Below are 17,456 nucleotides of genomic sequence, written 5' to 3' on the forward strand. Positions count from 1 at the left end.
TAAACCGAATTTTAATTTGGCACAAATTTGAATGATTCCCGAAAACAAATTGTCGGAGGCCTTCACCTATCCCACTTTTTTCCCTAGTGGAAGCCGATGTTGCTCGTGAGGATACATCGACGAGCAAACTTGGTTTCCTCTAGGGGAAAAATCAATGTAGAGATTAGGACCTCCCCTACTGATTAATAAATTTATTTCGAATACTGAAATAAATGTTAAATCGAATATTAATTTGGCATAAATTTCAATGACTCCGAGTCCAAGTGGTAGGTCTTTTCCTTACATCACTTTTTCCCCTAGCAGAAGCCAAGCTTGCTCGCGAGGGTATATGAAAAATCAGGAAACTTCGCGGTGGAAACACACAGACGCGATCGATTTCCGGTGGATGCGTTTAAGGGGGTCGCAAAAATTCAACAACGATCGTGGTTTCACGTTGACGTCGACGATCCTCAGTGGACGTTTTTATTCTCCTTGCATTTTTCCTCACCCTCTTATCCCTTCTTTACGACCTTTACGCGATAAGATTTAACGGGCGCCCGCTTTTGCTCCGATATATCGAATCGATCGTTGATGAAACTGGGCTTAAAAGAATGTTCCACGGGAAAAAGTTGCGTCGATTGAAAATACGTTGGTTTTTAGTCAAGAGCATTCACTGGGGATCAAACGATCGATCGATCAATTCGTAAGTATACTTAAATGATAAGTAGACGGTGGATTTTTATGCAAATTGAAATCTTTGTGGAACAATTGATTGAATTAAAATTGCGTCAAAGATCTGTTTCCTATATTAAAACTTTTCTTAGGTCCAAAATAAAGTAGAATTTACACTCACTTTTCAGAAAATTTTTACTCTGTTGCGATCCACACATTCGCGTTTACGATAAATGCATAAAATCCACAGCCCAAAAAATAAGATTTAGCTTAAACGAATATCAACTGACTTACGTTTTCGTGTTTGAAGAAGCAGAGCATCTTCAGCTCCCTGAAGACTCGTTTGCTGCTCACGAGGCTTAGAAAGACGTTCGGCAGTTTCTTCAAGGCCACTCTCCTACCGTCCCTCGGATCCGTGACCGCCCTGTAAATCATCAAAGAAATCGTTATTCGATTATCCAACCAATAAACGACGTGCATCGAGATTAAGCTATCCTGTTTTGAAGGACAAAGTTCGAACAAAGGATCGAAACTTCGAGGGGTGGTTCCACCCCTTTCAAATCGCATCACAGCCGATAAAAAAAAAAAAATACGTATCCCTTTTTTTTTTTTTTTTTTGACTGTTTAACAGACATACGAAGTTTCATCAAAATCGGAGGGGGACACTTCCGTGCCTTCCCTTGTCAGTCGTAACGGTCCCCGAAGAGTCTGCGGCGACGGGGGGTTTGTGGGACCATAAATTTCGGGGAATATCTGTCGATCCGAAAACAACCTCGAAAGGGGTGGTAGTCCCTCAGCCGCGGGGTTAATAACAGAAGCAAGCATCCCAACGATCGATTCGTAATCCGTGGACCACGGGGCAGACAAACCACGGGGCGGTGCACCCTTCGCCAAGGGTGGCAAGGGGTGGGTGTCTCGTCCGCGGAATAATTATTGTGCCTGCAATTAGTGCGTTTACGGTGGTTCGATTTCATTGTCGGCCGGTTATACCGCAAAACCGACGATTCCAATCCCTTGTTTTCATCCGCCAGTCAATCTAGGATCCTGGACCCACCCCTAGCCACCCTCCTAGACCGGCGACGAACTGCCCAGACAACGGCGATAAAGTAATTTCGATACTTTTCACGGGGTGAGATTGCCTGCTCGACGCTGCGACAATAATGGACGTGAATGAAATACAAATGAAAACTATCTTTTCACTTTTTTTTTTTTGTTTAAGTAATTAAAAGCCAACATAAATTCCGTCAAAAGCACCATTGTACTTCTAGTAACGGTAAATCAGTAAATCTGCAATCCGCCATTTTGACGGGTTTGGTAGTTCTAGTGTCGATAAATTAATAATTAAAATTAAATTAACGATAAATTAATGCAGACTTCGAGACATATCGCGAAGCAAGGGGTTCCAGCGTCTGATCGTGCGCTAGAAACTTAAGTTTAATATGTTTCGTTTAATTTCAATTTACAATTAGAACTACCAGTATCCGTCAAAATGACAGATTCTAGATTTTTTAGATAATCGTTGTACAAGTTGAAGAAACTTTAAAGTCGATTTTCTTGGAAACGGAGCCCCGGGTGAGAAAATGTTATACCAAATTATTTTCTTCTTTTTTAATGTAGAATCAGCCCCTGCCCGGTTGTACTACGATTTCCGGCCCACCCTGTATACAGTGAGAGTCAGCTGCACGTGCATTCATGTGTATTTCAGTGGAATCCTGAGCCAAAATATGTATACAGCGAAGGTGGTTAAAAATTGTTTAATGTAAATTACTTTCAATCAGTTACGTCCTCCACAATCACCAAATCTCAATGTAATAGAGCATCTATGCCAAATATTAGATTCTCAATAGAGCGAAATAACCATGAATTTTTTATCACTTTTGACTCTCACTGTACATATTCGTTTTCCCTCGATCGATCCCTCTTCTATACTGTGACCTAGTAATCGGATAACGAGGGACTAAGAAATTCCTGTTTTTCCAATAAAATAACATTTGGTCTCGAACGAATAGTCACTAGACAGATAAAAATCTGTCGTTTTTTAAATACCAATTCTACTATGTATCAATAGATGTTGTCGTTCACTTTAACAATTCTGACCTGCCTTGTTTTATTTTACTCTTTTCTTTGTTATTCGAAAACTCTTTATCCAGATAATCAATTCACCAGTCTCTGGTTAAAAGCCGCGAGATGAATTAGCGTGGTCGTGGACAGGAATTAGTCGAAGCAGCCGTGATCTAATGTGTGTGCGCGCGTGCCTTCACGGTCGTTCTACTCGAAATCCGTGGCTTCTCACTTCCGTTATGGTTCGCGTCGCGGGGCCGAGTGCGTTGACCCTTTTCGAAGGTCGTCGTACCTTTCTTCGTTCGTGACTCGGTTCTGTGAACCGAGCTTTACTCGGCCCGGGGTACGACGACTGGATGGACTCTCGACACTGCAACCGGAGCCACCGATAAGATAATTAACGCCACTGAATTCGGGCCCTGATAACCGAACCAACCGTGGACCCGTTCGATTCACCGATCGTTCGTTCTCCCCTCGATCCCGCGAATAACTTGTCGACGATTTTTCGTTTTTCTTGTTCGTCTCAACGAAGACAGACAGATAAAAGCATCGTGAACTCGAATTAACGCAAGAACTACCAGCAGTTAATATATGCTAAGTTTAATTTAATTTAATTCATACGGGTGAGAACCTATTTTTACAATATTTGATTTAAAACGTTACGGTACACTAATACAATCATTATCAAATGAGATATAATGATATAATAATTATAAGAATAGAATTGAAATAGATATAAAAATACATTGGTATTTAACCTAATAATGATAACAACTATGTTTTCGATTTCCGGCCCACCCTATATAGTAAATACCGATGCTGTAGATTGCTCCGAAGAAGTTCCGCGGTTTGCTCTGTCGGTGTCTGTTATGGAGAAACTCTTCCGTTAATTGTGTATCACGGCGGATCGTTCCGACTGTGTCTCGCAAGCGGACGAGTTTTAATTCGACGGGAACGAGGCAAACAACGACAGCTGCGCCAACAGGATCCCTCCCAACCTCGTGTCGTCGAAACACGAGTGCAAATGAATCGGTTTAGTGTCCGATAACGAAGCTAACGACTTCGACCTGATTAGCTCCAAAATCGTCGTCATTCTTCCCTTTTTTTTTTTTTTTTTTCGTGCGTCAGCCGCCTAGGAGCTGTCTGTCAACCTATCTCTCGATGCTAAACAAATCGGAACACACGATCGGCCACAGGAAACATTTACCTCGAGTGTATCGAACTCAACACATCGACAAATAAAATACATTCTTGTAAAATCGGAACACACGATCGGCCACAGGAAACTTTTACCTCGAGGTGTATCGAACTCAACACATCGACAAATAAAATACATTCTCGTAATTCTCGATTGGGAAACTGAACGTGAAATTCGTTCGATTCACTACACGGGTAATTTCACTCATAGTGTCTGTCTATAATTGACTGTTTCTACTTGTATTAAGTACGCCCCCTTCAAATGATTTCTCGGAGCCCTAATATTCTTTTAATAGTTTAAATAGTTTTTTTTTGTATTGTTTGTCTTCTCCTTGCCTTCCCCTCCCCCCACCTCATTTGTTATTTTGCACCCCCACAGGTTGACAATCACTGCCTTAGAGGGTTAAATTCACAACGTTGCGATTCGGAAATATAACTATGATACATTTCGTAATATAACCAAAATACAACACTTATTCCATGGTGTATTCGAATGTACATACAAGGTGTTAAAAAAAGGGGGGGGGGGGTCCAAAACATCAAGATCCTGAAAACAATCCTTTCGATGTAAAATCAACTATTACATTTACAAGCATTTGCTGTCGTTCTTTCATACATATCAAAGTGTCTCGACACCACATTATTTCGTTCCTAGGAAAGTGAAGTTCCCGAAAATAATCCCATTCAACGATTCCGACGACTATATCATCGCAACGCCAAAGAGGAAAAACAAAAAAAGAAGAAGAAAGGGTTTACAAACACCCTCGTTTTTATTTCATTCTTTTTTTTTTTTTTTTTTTTTTAAATCAAGCCCAAAGAGCGCCGCTTTATCAGACGCGAAAGCTCGTGGAAGAAGAACCCAGATAGACCACGGAACGGCGGGAGGGGGAGGAGGGAAGCTCGTAACTTTCCAGAAAATTGTGGTCGACGCAGGTAAATCGCGCGCGAGACTACGCTTCCTTTATTTGCTTTGTTCCCCCGCGAGCGGTATTTTTTTCTCTCCCTCCCCCCACCCCTACCGGCTCGGATGTCACGCGCGGCGCAATTTATACTCGGCGGCGTTTGTTGATAACAATGTTGCGCGTATAATAACGCGAGGGGTCACGTGGCCCGCCGCAGAGAACCAGTTCTCCGATGGGACGTCCACAGGCATACACAAGTCAGTACAAAATAGGGATGTTCGATTTCCTTCAAAGAATCGATTCTCAAAACGATTCTGAATGAATCATGGAGAATCGATTCCCTTCAAAAACTAATACAAATTTTTAAAAAATCGATTCAAAAATCGTAATATATTTCATATTAGATTAATTCTTGATTTCAATGTATATTTTTCATGATGTATATACATCTTCTCTTATATGTGCCAGACATAGATGCCTAATTTTATAAATATTAAATTCTATAAATGTTAAAGTCTATAATGCTAAACGAGTTTTTTATAGCATCATTATATTCAATTGCTTTGCATTTATGGATCTGACATAAGGAGGATATATGTACATATACGTATGATTAAATAATCAAGTAAAAAAATTTCGGAACATTCGATTGTATACATAAAATATTTATTTCTTATTGCCTTGCGTATGAACACCAGCGATCTCGAAGCGAAAATGAAAATTCATTATAAATACTATTCAGAAATTTATAAAAGAATTTTGGAAAACTTATCCAGTTTTTCAGTAAAAGAATCGAATCGGAATTAAACATCTCCAGTACAAACTCACGCACACAAGTGTGCCGTCGACAATGTATGACAGACACCCGACTTCCTCGAACCGTCCATATCGATCCAAGACGAATTTAGACTCGATTAAATTACCCCCGACCGGAGCCGTTAATTACCGTGCGATCGAATTACCATGGCTGAAAAGGCAGAGACTCTGAAGAGAGAACCTGCTCGTTATTTGTTTCTCTGTGAGAGTTTCAATTTTTGCGTTTTAACAATGTAATGGTATGTACCAACCCTCCCCCACTACGAACAGTACAGTAATCCTTCTATGAGTGTTCGAAAGAACGTCCCGCATGAATGTTTCTGCATCATCCCCATCATTGGGGAGGACTGAGAGATGACTAGACTGCGGATTTATATGCAAAATGACATTTTCTAAATTAATTCATAAAATCAAAAACAAAGATAGGAATTTTTTTTCTTCTTGTAAGTATCTTATTGGGTTCAGACCATAATAGGAAAATCATTGAAACTGATAAAAACTTTCTGTTTTATTGTACTTCACAAACCCCTGTCAGCTATAAATGTATAAAATCCGCAGTCTAGAGATGAATGACTGGAGCTGGATCCTGGAATTTATAGTGTGCTGAGATCGTGCTCCTCTACGATAAATGTTCCAAGAGTATTGAACTTTCATGGAAGGTTTACTGATACTTTCTAAATATTTTCGTTCGGTCTATTAGAAACCATTAAATCTCCTGCGTTTAATATCAATTTTGGGACGTTATTGACAATTTAACTCGGACAACAAGATATGGACTAGCCTGAGTGTATTAAAATCTGTCTTTTCCTAGTACTTACAAAAACAAAATTATTATTAAATTACGTTCTGACCATTCAATTCCACGATTACCGCGAAAAATTTGGAAAATTATTGATGGCTCTAACTTTTTTTGTTTTTTTGCCTAGGGACTGTATGCATTTTACGTGCCTCGTGTTTGAAGTAGATTAACGACGACGTATCCCAGTTTGACGAGCCGCGAATCGATCGCGAACACGCCCGATAAATACCGCGCGGGCTACGTTGGAGTGGAGCGTGTATCTGACAAGCAGATTCCCCACCCATGCCGATTCTGTATTAATATAAAGTTGAAAATTGAATAACGGTTATTTATAAGGATCGCTCTGTTGCCCGTTTAATACCCGAACAATACCCATTACCCGTTTCTGCGGCGGACAATGGTCGGTTTTTGCGGGCCCCTTGTTTACCCTTCGTTCAATGCGGAATCCCATCAAATCCTGTAAGCGTGCGCGCGCGCGTGCAGCGTTCGCTTTAATTCCCGGCCCGTTCAGATGTAAAATTAAATCGACAGCTTCCCCATCCGTCGCTATACGGGAAAACAACAAGTTATCACACGTTCGAGAATACAGTGGACTCAAACTATACAGGGTGTAATAAAAATATTGGATGACCCAGAAATAGGAGACTTGTGAGGTGATTTGAAACAAGTTTTTCCTTAACAAAAATGTTATCCGAGGCTTTGTTAACGAGATATTAACGGAAAAACTCGACCAATCAGAACGTGAGTCTGCTGGCTGAACTCGGATTCGTCGGGATTTTTCGTTAATATCTCCTTAACCAAACCTTGGATAACATTTTTGTTAAGGAAAAACTTGTTTCAAATCACCTCACGAGTCTCCCATTTCCGGGTCCTCCAACATTTTTATTTGTTAGTTGTTTAATAGGTTCAGTAGATCCAACGATCAACAACGATTATTAAACGGTTCAATCACAGTACCATATTACATTCATGAAAAATAGCAAAAGCTCAATAAGAATAATGCAACAATTTCTTTAACCCTGATCTAAGGGTGAATTAGGGTCAACAGGTTTCTTATTTATAAGCACTGAAATTTAAAAGCCTATAACACATTCGCTACCAGTACATTATTTCGAAAAATGTTCGTCACAAACTACGTTAGAATTTCAGCATTCTATTCAGTGGAATTTCCTTATATTTTTTATCAGAAATTAAAAACACAAAACTGAGATAATGACTGACAGAAAATATCGATGAATATTGCAAAACCCATTCCACTTTTATCTAAGAAAGTATGCTTACATTTTAATAGTCTACCGATCAATAAAGCGTTAATATATAATCTATCTAGTAATACTATAATACCAATGCAGTACTATAATAAATTTTTTATCAAACTTCTAATCGAGCAGTACTACAATCTTTCTAAATAACATCGAATACAAGGCTTGTTACCAAACGTTTACGTCTCATCCTCGACCTAACAACTATTTAATTAAACAATCCCCGTGGTACTGCACCCCGCAAACGTACACACAAAAAGGATGTAAAATTCATCAACATGGAGTAGATAGTGAAATTGTTTCATTTACAAGATTAAATGGAATTGTTGTCACGCATCACCTCGAGCTAATCATCGTTTAATTAAACGATCCACAATTAGATGATACCACCTGCGAGCGTAGAAAAGAAAAACCACGCAGAACAAAATTCCGAGGGAGAACGAAGAGGTTTCGTTTTGCGCGGTGGGATCGATCGATCGCAAGGGGTGGGACACGAAAAGCGTTATCGCAGTGCTGTCCGGCTTAATCAGCGTTTAATTAAACGGTCCGCGCGTGGCGTTAATTCGAGAGCACACGATGTGACTTACGCGTGTCGGAGGCGTCGGGACGCCTTATCTGTTCATTCCACACGCGAAATTTCCCACGGATGGGCCCACAGGGGACAGAGAGGCCGTAATTTTCGAGCGGATCGACGCTCGTACGGGGGAACTTTGGTAAATAAAACGCTCGCAGGACCCTTAAATGATTTGGTTTCGTCGCGTGGGAACGTTACGCAAGACGACGAACGTAACATTATCGACGAGTTCGGTGATAAATGGACTGCAGAAATTTATGTAATTGACAACGCCCGATACTAGTATTGAAAAACTAAACGGAAAGAATTTTTAGTTTTACTACGACATCGTGTCAGACTCGTGTTGACGAATTCAGAATGGGTTTAAGAAGCCCGAATGTTATTCCCTTTCTTTAAGTCGAAGAGAAATACTATTTTACTAGTATTAGTATTTAACTTTTTCAGTTAATGCACACTTGCAATAAATACAGGATGTCTTTTATTCCTGAAAAATTGTTGACGATAAAATAATTCTGGAGACTGTAGTCTTCGAAAAAATCGTAAGGCAAGGGGTTAATAATAACTAACTAGTAACTAATAACTAGTACCGAAAAATTAAATTGCTCTCTAAAGTTTGAATGTGTGATTTAATACACTCTGAATTTCGAGTCGAAATATACGAGTTCGACGAGCCAGCGGTCAGCAACGCGGTCAGGTATTCGGGGACGGGATCGATTGAGAGAATACCCTAAGGACGGCGATCGTCATCGACCCTATCGAGGTCTGATTCGCGAGACTGTCTCTGCTCCCGTGATTGGCCGAACCGGTCGAAACCCCTGCGACGAACCGCCTCCTCCCACCATTCCGCGGCAATGCGGAAGCCGTGCCCTCGCCCCTCCACGCCCTTCCCGCCCGTCAAGGTCACCCCGGTGCGCCTCAAGGTCAGGTGACTTTTTGCTCCTGCGCCAATCCATCTCCCGATCCTTGCCAATTTCCCCGATGCGACACACACCACCTGACTACTGCGTGTAAACGGAAAATATTAGAGTTCCCTTTTAATCCTTTTTCATTGTCTTTCACTGACTCCAACACTAACGAGGATAGGGCAACGACTCTGGGGGTGGTTTTAATGAAACTTCTCGGGGATATCGATGATGTAAGCATGTGTTAGGGTTTGGTTACTTCAAGGGCATGGATTAGGTACAGTCTGTGCGAAAAGTATTCGTACAATCTTTAACACGGAACGATTCTTTTAAAATTGGTCAAAATGATTTGAGTTGTTTTGTGGAGTTAGAGATTAGTTTACTAAATGATGTGTAGAAAAACATTTTAAAAGTTACAATTTGCTGGTATTGCAAAGAAAATGGTAAAGGTCGTTTTTTACAAGTTTTTAATCTGAGGCTACAATGAAAATTTAATAAATACATTTCAGTAAATGATATTTATCTTCCAACGTGAATGTCTATCCCTCTACAAATATTAATGGGATACATTTAGTTTCCCGGAAACTAACAATAATAATATAATATACGGATACACTAATCGTTGAAAGAGAACCACAAAGCAAAGGGTTGGTTGAATGTTTCATCGCATCACAGAAATGTTAGCAAAGCCCGTCCTTCTAGATTTCCTTCATTTGTATCAAAATGGAAGTATAATTTCGGTGACCGTTTTTTTTTTTTCATATTCATCGAGAAGAAATTTAATTTCACTGTCAAGGCTCTTTTTCTCCAAAGGCAGGGAAATTGAACCGGAGAAAACTCCGCCAGACTGAAACGGGGGGGGGTTGGGGGTAAACGGAAAAATACTGAACTAGTTTCCCTGCAATTAGTTCTTCCCCGGCCCTCTACGACTACGTTATCGCGCGACACAGTTGAATGATAGCTGCAGCCGCAGGTGATCTTGTCGCACTCATCAAGACTCCACTGTACAATCATATTCCGTAATACAAATAACTCTGATTTTTTGTAAAAAATCAATAAATCACTCAAATAGCTTTAGTCTACTGATGTATGTATAAATAAATGATAACTAGACTGCAGATTTTATGCATTCATAGCCTATAGGGGTCTGTAAATTACAGTAAAATACAAAACTTTCATCAGATTCAAACAGTTTTCTAGTTCATTCCGCACCTAATATGATCCTTAAAAAAAAGAAAGAAATTCCTACATTTAATTTTGTCTATATAAATTGCGTTAGAAAATTCCATTTTGCATCAGATCCAATTAGTTGTCTAATTTATTCCGACCCTAATATGATCCTTAAGAAAAAAAAAAAGAAATTCCTACATTTAATCTTCTCTATATAAATTGCGTTAGAAAATACAATTTTGCATAAAAATCCGCAGTCTAATCATAACGATTCGAAATTTTGTTTGTTTTTACCCGGAGCTGCCTCGAAAACTCCGAAACCAGACGAAATGATTATCATACTATCGGAATAATGTTTCCAAAGGCTAAATAGATGGATCGTGGACATACATAGAGGTAAAAGCCTCTCTGGTTGCCTTCTTTCAGTGTTCTTCCGCAGCGTCTGGTCACGGACCCGGTCGCGTGTAGACACCCCCCCGGCTGGGATGCGTGCGAGAGATCGATAACTTTTTCCCCACCCTTTCTGCGTTCTCCACCGCCGGTGAAACCACGCGCGCCGGTTTCCCCAGTTTCCGCGGCAACTCCTCGAATAATAACCTCTGACGGACGCGTGTAGGACTCGACGTGAGCCCCCGTCGTGGATATATCTCGACGAATAACGCTTCCGAGACCACTATATATAGTCTACTACTATATACTTTAATGTCCACTATACAGTGTGGTAATAAAAAAAAAAAAAAATACTGTGCTCACCGAGAGGACTAGAAAATGTCATGATGAAAAATCAATCCTTTTTTCTTTTAGTTCCCATTTCTTACAGATGTTCCATTAAGTTTTCCTTCCATTCCAATAGAAAACTCACATTCGTGGATCATAGATCGACGTACAATTTTCAAATAATTCCTTTCGTATTGCCTGTTGTCATACAACCTTCAATCAATGCAGTTTAAAATAAAATTTCCCTGTTTATATCCGATACATTTGCGAAGAGACTCAGTCGAAACCTCATAAATTATGTGTAAACTGTTACAGTGATTCCTCGATGAATGCGGCACGAGCAACGGCGTCAAAACAGAGTAAACAGAAGCTAAGCAGAGGCTCAGCTTTAGGTAATAAACGAAGTTATTAGGTGCTGAAAACCTTTCTACAAATGATTCGAAGTGGACCCGAGTGCGTCGCACTCATCGTGACATTACTGTACTATTTTCCTAGCTGTTCTCGCAACAGACTTTGACACGCAATTTTTCTGCCTGTATTCTATTATTATATTATTCTATAATTATATTGTTCTCAGAAACTAATTCCACATTCTGATACATTTACCTAGGGATACCAATTTAAGGGTGTGTAGGTTTCACAAAACTATTAACCGTACAAATTAATTCATAATCCCCACAATTAATTACCACCTGAAAGCCACCATCATTATTTCGAGAGGGTATTCGCCAACTGCCCCAAAAATGGCGTAAATGTCCAGACAATGGTGAAGAATATTTTCAACGCTAGACTGTATCCTAGCTTTTTATAAATAAACAAATCCATGAAAAGAAGGCCACGAATTAATTTGTACAATTTACTATTAATTGTCCAACCCCCTTAAACCAGTAGCGTACAATTTATCCCCCGATAATATGCATATTTATCCCCGAGCAAAGATGACACGAGCTTCGAACACACGAAGGAAGAATAAGCTAAAGGAAGAGAGTATCGGGGGCACTTCCCTCTCGTTAAACAAACAACTACCCCCTCGAGGGGTGGTCGGGGATGGGTATATGTCCCGCGACATTATACCAGCACGGCGATACGATCACAGAGGCGTTCTCAATTTAATTAACCGGATCCTCCGATGGCAGTCTCTCTCTCTTTGTCGGAAAAATTCGCGCGGATTAATTATGCGCGCAATTAGGAAGAGGCGGCGATAACGGGCCGCGTAATAAAGTCCTGAAATCGATCCGGTTTTGCACATCGTTCGCTTGCTCGTGGGCGACGCCGGTGTCCCATAAGAGAGAGGGGAAACGCCCGTATAATGTATTCGCGATCAGATTAAACCGTTCACCCATTAGTGGCAATCGATAGAAACGAGATCTTGTATTTTCGCGAGACAACGAGCTGCGATTCAGGGTGCTATTCGCGCGACACTGTTGATTTGGTAATTTATAATCGTTCTTGTAGAAACTGATCACTAGACTGCGGAACTTTATGCAAAATAACATTTTTCGAAGTGATTTGTAAAGACAGATAAGAAGATTGGATTTTCTTTCATTTCTTAACTCTTTGCCCTACAATTTTCTTGACGTCTACAGACTCCAGGATTACATTGTTGTCGATAGTTCCCCAGAAATTAAAGGAATTCTGTACTTATGGCAACTATATTTTTACTGTAAAAGCTAAATATTTAAAATTAAAAATTCTTTGTTGAATGAATTTTGAAATCGTCAACACGAATCTGAATCGATGTTATAGGGCAAGGGGTGAAGGATTTTATTGTGACAAGAATAAGACAGATAATGTATTAGGTCTGATGTAAACTGTACCATTTACCATATTTCGCATAGTCACACATGCTATAAATGCATATAATCCGCAGTCTACTGATCACCGATCGACTGTTCGAGCTGCAAGATCTAGGGTTAATTCGTCTTTTTGTAAAGGATAACCTATCGGTCTCGTTAAGTGCTCGATTTTCTTCACTGTCATATCGTAATAAAAGTTTGAAAAATGTCTGCGAGAATGACAAGCTTCCGAAAATATTAAAAAATTATAAACTAATTCCTTCACTCTCGTATCGTGATAAAAGTTTGCAAAATGTCTGCGAGAATGACAAGCTTCCGAAAATATTAAAAAATTATAAACTAATTCCTTCACTCTCGTATCGTGATAAAAGTTTGCAAAAGGTCTGAGAAAATGACAAGCTTCTGAAAATTTACAAATTTATAAACTAATTCCTTCACTCTCATATCGTGATAAAAGTTTGCAAAATGTCTGCGAGAATGACAAGCTTCCGAAAATATTAAAAAATTATAAACTAATTCCTTCACTCTCATATCGTGATAAAAGTTTGCAAAATGTCTGCGAGAATGACAAGCTTCCGAAAATATTAAAAAATTATAAACTAATTCCTTCACTCTCATATCGTGATAAAAGTTGCAAAAGGTCTGAGAAAATACATTATTACACCATTTTACATCGTACTGACAAGTCATTTCGCCATGTTTCGGTAGTTCAACCGTTAAATATGACGCAAATGTGTTAAACTGTCCCATATCGGCTAATAAAACCGAGCACGCAGTGATCGACGGGCCTCGGAAAGGAAGTCATCGATTCGGGGCCGTATGCCCTCGATAAATCTACGGGTGAACCAGACTAAGGACAAAACCGGGTGTGCACCAAGTAATTAATACCGTCGATTATGCATGGTAGACGATAATTTATAATTGACTCGACTAACACACGCGTCCGTGCCCGCACGACCAAGGAACACGCGATATTATCGATTACGGCTCGTTAGTCTGATTTACCGGCATCGGTTGTAGGGGCTTTTCTGTCAGCCTGTTTCGCCCCTTAACGACTCGCGCGGCTCCGCAATAAGGACTTCTCCTCCTCGTTTCGCGGAATACCGCGCGCAGCCTCTAATGGCGAAGAACGTAACTGGAGCCGTCCCGTTCGAGGACTACGGGCTTCCTAGGGGAAGGCACAAGGGTTTTCGTTTCGAGGAGTAAAGAGGATCTTCTTTATTTGGTAACGAAAAAAAAAACGTAGACGCCAAATTCGAGCAACGAGTTAAATTTACATTTTTTGAGTGAATTGAGAAAACAATTCGACGAGGACACCATGGTTTACACTCGAAAGCGTCAACAGCGAGAACTGTACAGTCTCCTCTCGATTATTGTCTCGAACTCCTTGTAGGGAGAAATGCTTGAGACCCTCGTAAACAGAACAGAACAATAGCAGAGGGACAACAAAGTATGCGATTGGTTAATCTCAAAAATATTGCTCTAATATATATTTCAAGTTTTCAGGTTCGATTATGTTGTTCGATAATCAAGATCTGTAATCGCGTACGAAACTTTTGAAAAATTCTGCAAACATTTACGAGTTACAGACACAAAAATACACACAATCTCACGTTTGTTCCTGGTCTCCCCTACTCTCGATCCATTCGCGAACCACCGAAGACCAGGTTCCGCCTCGGAATAATACGTAAATGTTAGAACAAACGTGCGGGGCCAGAATTATGATAATCCCGAACTCATTACGCCGTGAATTAGCTCACCAGGTGGTTTTTTCCCCTCCGTCCACCGTAAAGGCACTCGGTGTAATCTTACTTTCTCTCCTGGAACTCGCTTACCGCTCTATTATCGCGTAACAGTTCGAGAAGACACTCCTCCTTCCTCTCTCGCTCTCGCCCCTCCCCCAAACCGCGAGCAGGTGGGGAAGGTGTACGGCCTAGTAGTTCCGCTGAAACCGCAGTTTCTCCGCGTTAAAGTTTAAACTAGTTAGGCGAAAGTTAAGCTGGGGCTTATTCGTGTAAATACACCCAGGGGCACTTACACCGACGCTAATTCCGGGGGATCGATCAGACATCTTGTCTTTGTCGCGAAAAGATCGGGACAATTTCTACGGGTAATTTTTAATAATTATAAATTCAGTTGGATTTAACAGAATATTCTTCAAAATATCAACTATCGATTTCTACCGAAAAATTGCAAGGTTAATGTTAAAATTATGGAAATAGGAACGTTATAAAAATTGCTTTTTAACACGAGCCTTGTGGAACTGTATTTGACACCGACAAGGGAAGGCACGTGAGTGTCCCCCTCCGATTTTGATGAAACTTCGTATATCTGTTAAGCAGTCAAAAATAAGGGATACGTATTTTTTTCTGTCGGCTGAGACGCGACTTTAAGGGGCTAAACCACCCCTCGAAGTTTTGACCTGAAAGTACTATCTCGGAAACCAGAGAAGATACATGAAAACTTCTAATGGTTGAGGTTTGCGGTTTTTTATGTAGAATAATATGGTGCTAACAAATTGTCCGAAATATAATTTATTTATAACGAGAAAATTTCGGATCGAAACTTCGAGGGGTGGTTTCACCTCTTAACGTCGCGTCTCAGCCAATTAAAAAAATACGTATCCCTTATTTTTTATTGCTTAATAGACCAACGAAGTTTCATCAAAATCGGAGGGGGACACTTCCGTGCCTTCCCTTGTGAGAAGTTAATCACTTCTTATTTAGCTACGAAAAATGACATTTTCATGAAAAACTAGGTGGTTAGAGGTTTTTTTAAAATAATAGGGCGTTATTCGAAAAACATTGAAAAAGTAATAGAAGTGCTGAGGGTTAACGATACGATTGCTTGTAAATCAAAATATATGTCAGGGTAGTTTGTTGCAACGTACTCACGATAAGCTTGCGATTTGTCACTGCTCGTTGGTAAATTAATACTGCAGAGCTCGTTGGAAGATGGCGTACGGCGATACGTTGTGACTTGAATACTTTAACACCAATTTGTAACACACTTAAATTTCAATGTAAATGTCACTGTAACAATGTTCTGTATATGTGTGCCTGCACTGACTGTCTTTATTCCAGAGCTGGGCGGAATTTTATTCGAACAATTTACAGTGAAAAGCAGCAGTATCCAAGGGTGTCGTTCTCAACTTTAAACAGTTAATGAGATTAAATAATTGTTCGACAAATGTCGATTTATTCATAAAGAAGTATTATTTTATTATAGACATTGAAATTTCCACGTTTAAACAATTAAAAATGACGAAATACTAATTTTATCTTTTATTCGTTATTCGAAACTTTTTATCTAGATAATGAGTTTGCCCATCTCTGCTTTATTCTAACCTGGGCTCTCTCGAGAGATGTGTTCTTGTTCACGGTTGAATGTGTACTGATCGGGTGGTTGTACGCTATAGACGTTTATCGCAACGAATCGACTTCTGATTGGTGGAAAATGCAGAGAATTTTGGTTGAAATGGCAGTTTGTGGAAGAAATGGTAATATTAGGTGGGAACAATGGGCCTTGGTATGTGTATTGTTTCTCGGATTCCTGGAAGTCAGCGCCGAAATACAATTTTAAAAAAATGGTTTTAGGCAGTGAATGTTTGGTACGTGACGCGCAGCTGTTCAGGAATCCCCGTTTATGACGGTTTGTGGACCGTATCGATGACCCAAGACGCGAAATCGCTCCGACCATCGCCTACCTACGTTAGGTCACAATAATACATACATATAAAAATACTAGATGTAATTATTTCTCTGATCATATCGAATTGTATAGGCTTTTACAGAGTTTATGTTGTTCAGTATCTTACAGAAATAGTAATAATAATAGGAACAATTTTTCTAAACAAAAAATTAACTTAAACAATCTTAGCAAATATTAGATTTAATCCAAGTTTTCAGTTTCTTGATTATGGCTTCTCTTTTCTATGTAAGAATTTTGAGATTATTAAGAAGATTGTTGAATGTTTTTATTGCAGATATTCTACTACTATTAATAGTCTTATTTATACTTGGTAATCTTTAAATCGGTACAACACAGTGATAGAGCTTGAAATTCCGAAGTCAATGATATTTCTTTCAGCCTCATACGGCCTACAATTTACGAAACATTTAATATTCAGTGCTGAGGAGTCGTCGAACACTCATTGAGAATTTCCTGCATGTGAGACGAGGCGGTTAAAGTAATACTTAAGTTTCTAACTGTTCGTATTAATTCAAACGAAAAGAAAACCTCCAATTCACAAAAAGAAAACCGTTTAAAAATTTATTTTATTATAATTTCGCTGTGTGCATAAAAAATCATCAAAACTGTTCACCTACTTTTGTCGCCTGTTTTTTGTACCGCGAACTGGAAGATACTCGACGTTCGAATTGACAGGGAATTTTCGATAAACGAACAAAATATCGCTGGTGTGGGTTCGTCGTTTTACAACGTCGATTTATTTTATCACTTTTTCCACTTTTATTTTTCTTCGTTTGACAGAATTATCCCAATTGTTGATCCATGGATATCGCCGTTCGACGAACGATACAAACACGCGCCGTTTCAGTTCTGTAAACACCGAATATTTAAACCAGAGGGACGAATACGCGCGTCCACA

At 39.7% G+C, this 17,456-nt stretch overlaps 1 protein-coding gene across 1 annotated transcript in view; it reads right to left on the minus strand.

Annotated features, from left to right (window-relative positions):
* Positions 1 to 17,456, minus strand: part of LOC107190014 (serine/threonine-protein kinase NLK) — a 160,009-nt gene that overhangs the window by 58,114 nt on the left and 84,439 nt on the right. The window contains exon 2 of the mRNA XM_015578730.1: positions 946 to 1,075. Coding sequence (XP_015434216.1) covers positions 946 to 1,075 — 130 coding nt within the window. The remainder of the gene's footprint in view (positions 1 to 945; positions 1,076 to 17,456) is intronic.

The sequence above is a fragment of the Dufourea novaeangliae genome, unplaced genomic scaffold, assembly GCF_001272555.1.
Source record: "Dufourea novaeangliae isolate 0120121106 unplaced genomic scaffold, ASM127255v1 scaffold172, whole genome shotgun sequence".
Taxonomy (NCBI): Eukaryota; Metazoa; Arthropoda; class Insecta; order Hymenoptera; family Halictidae; genus Dufourea; species Dufourea novaeangliae.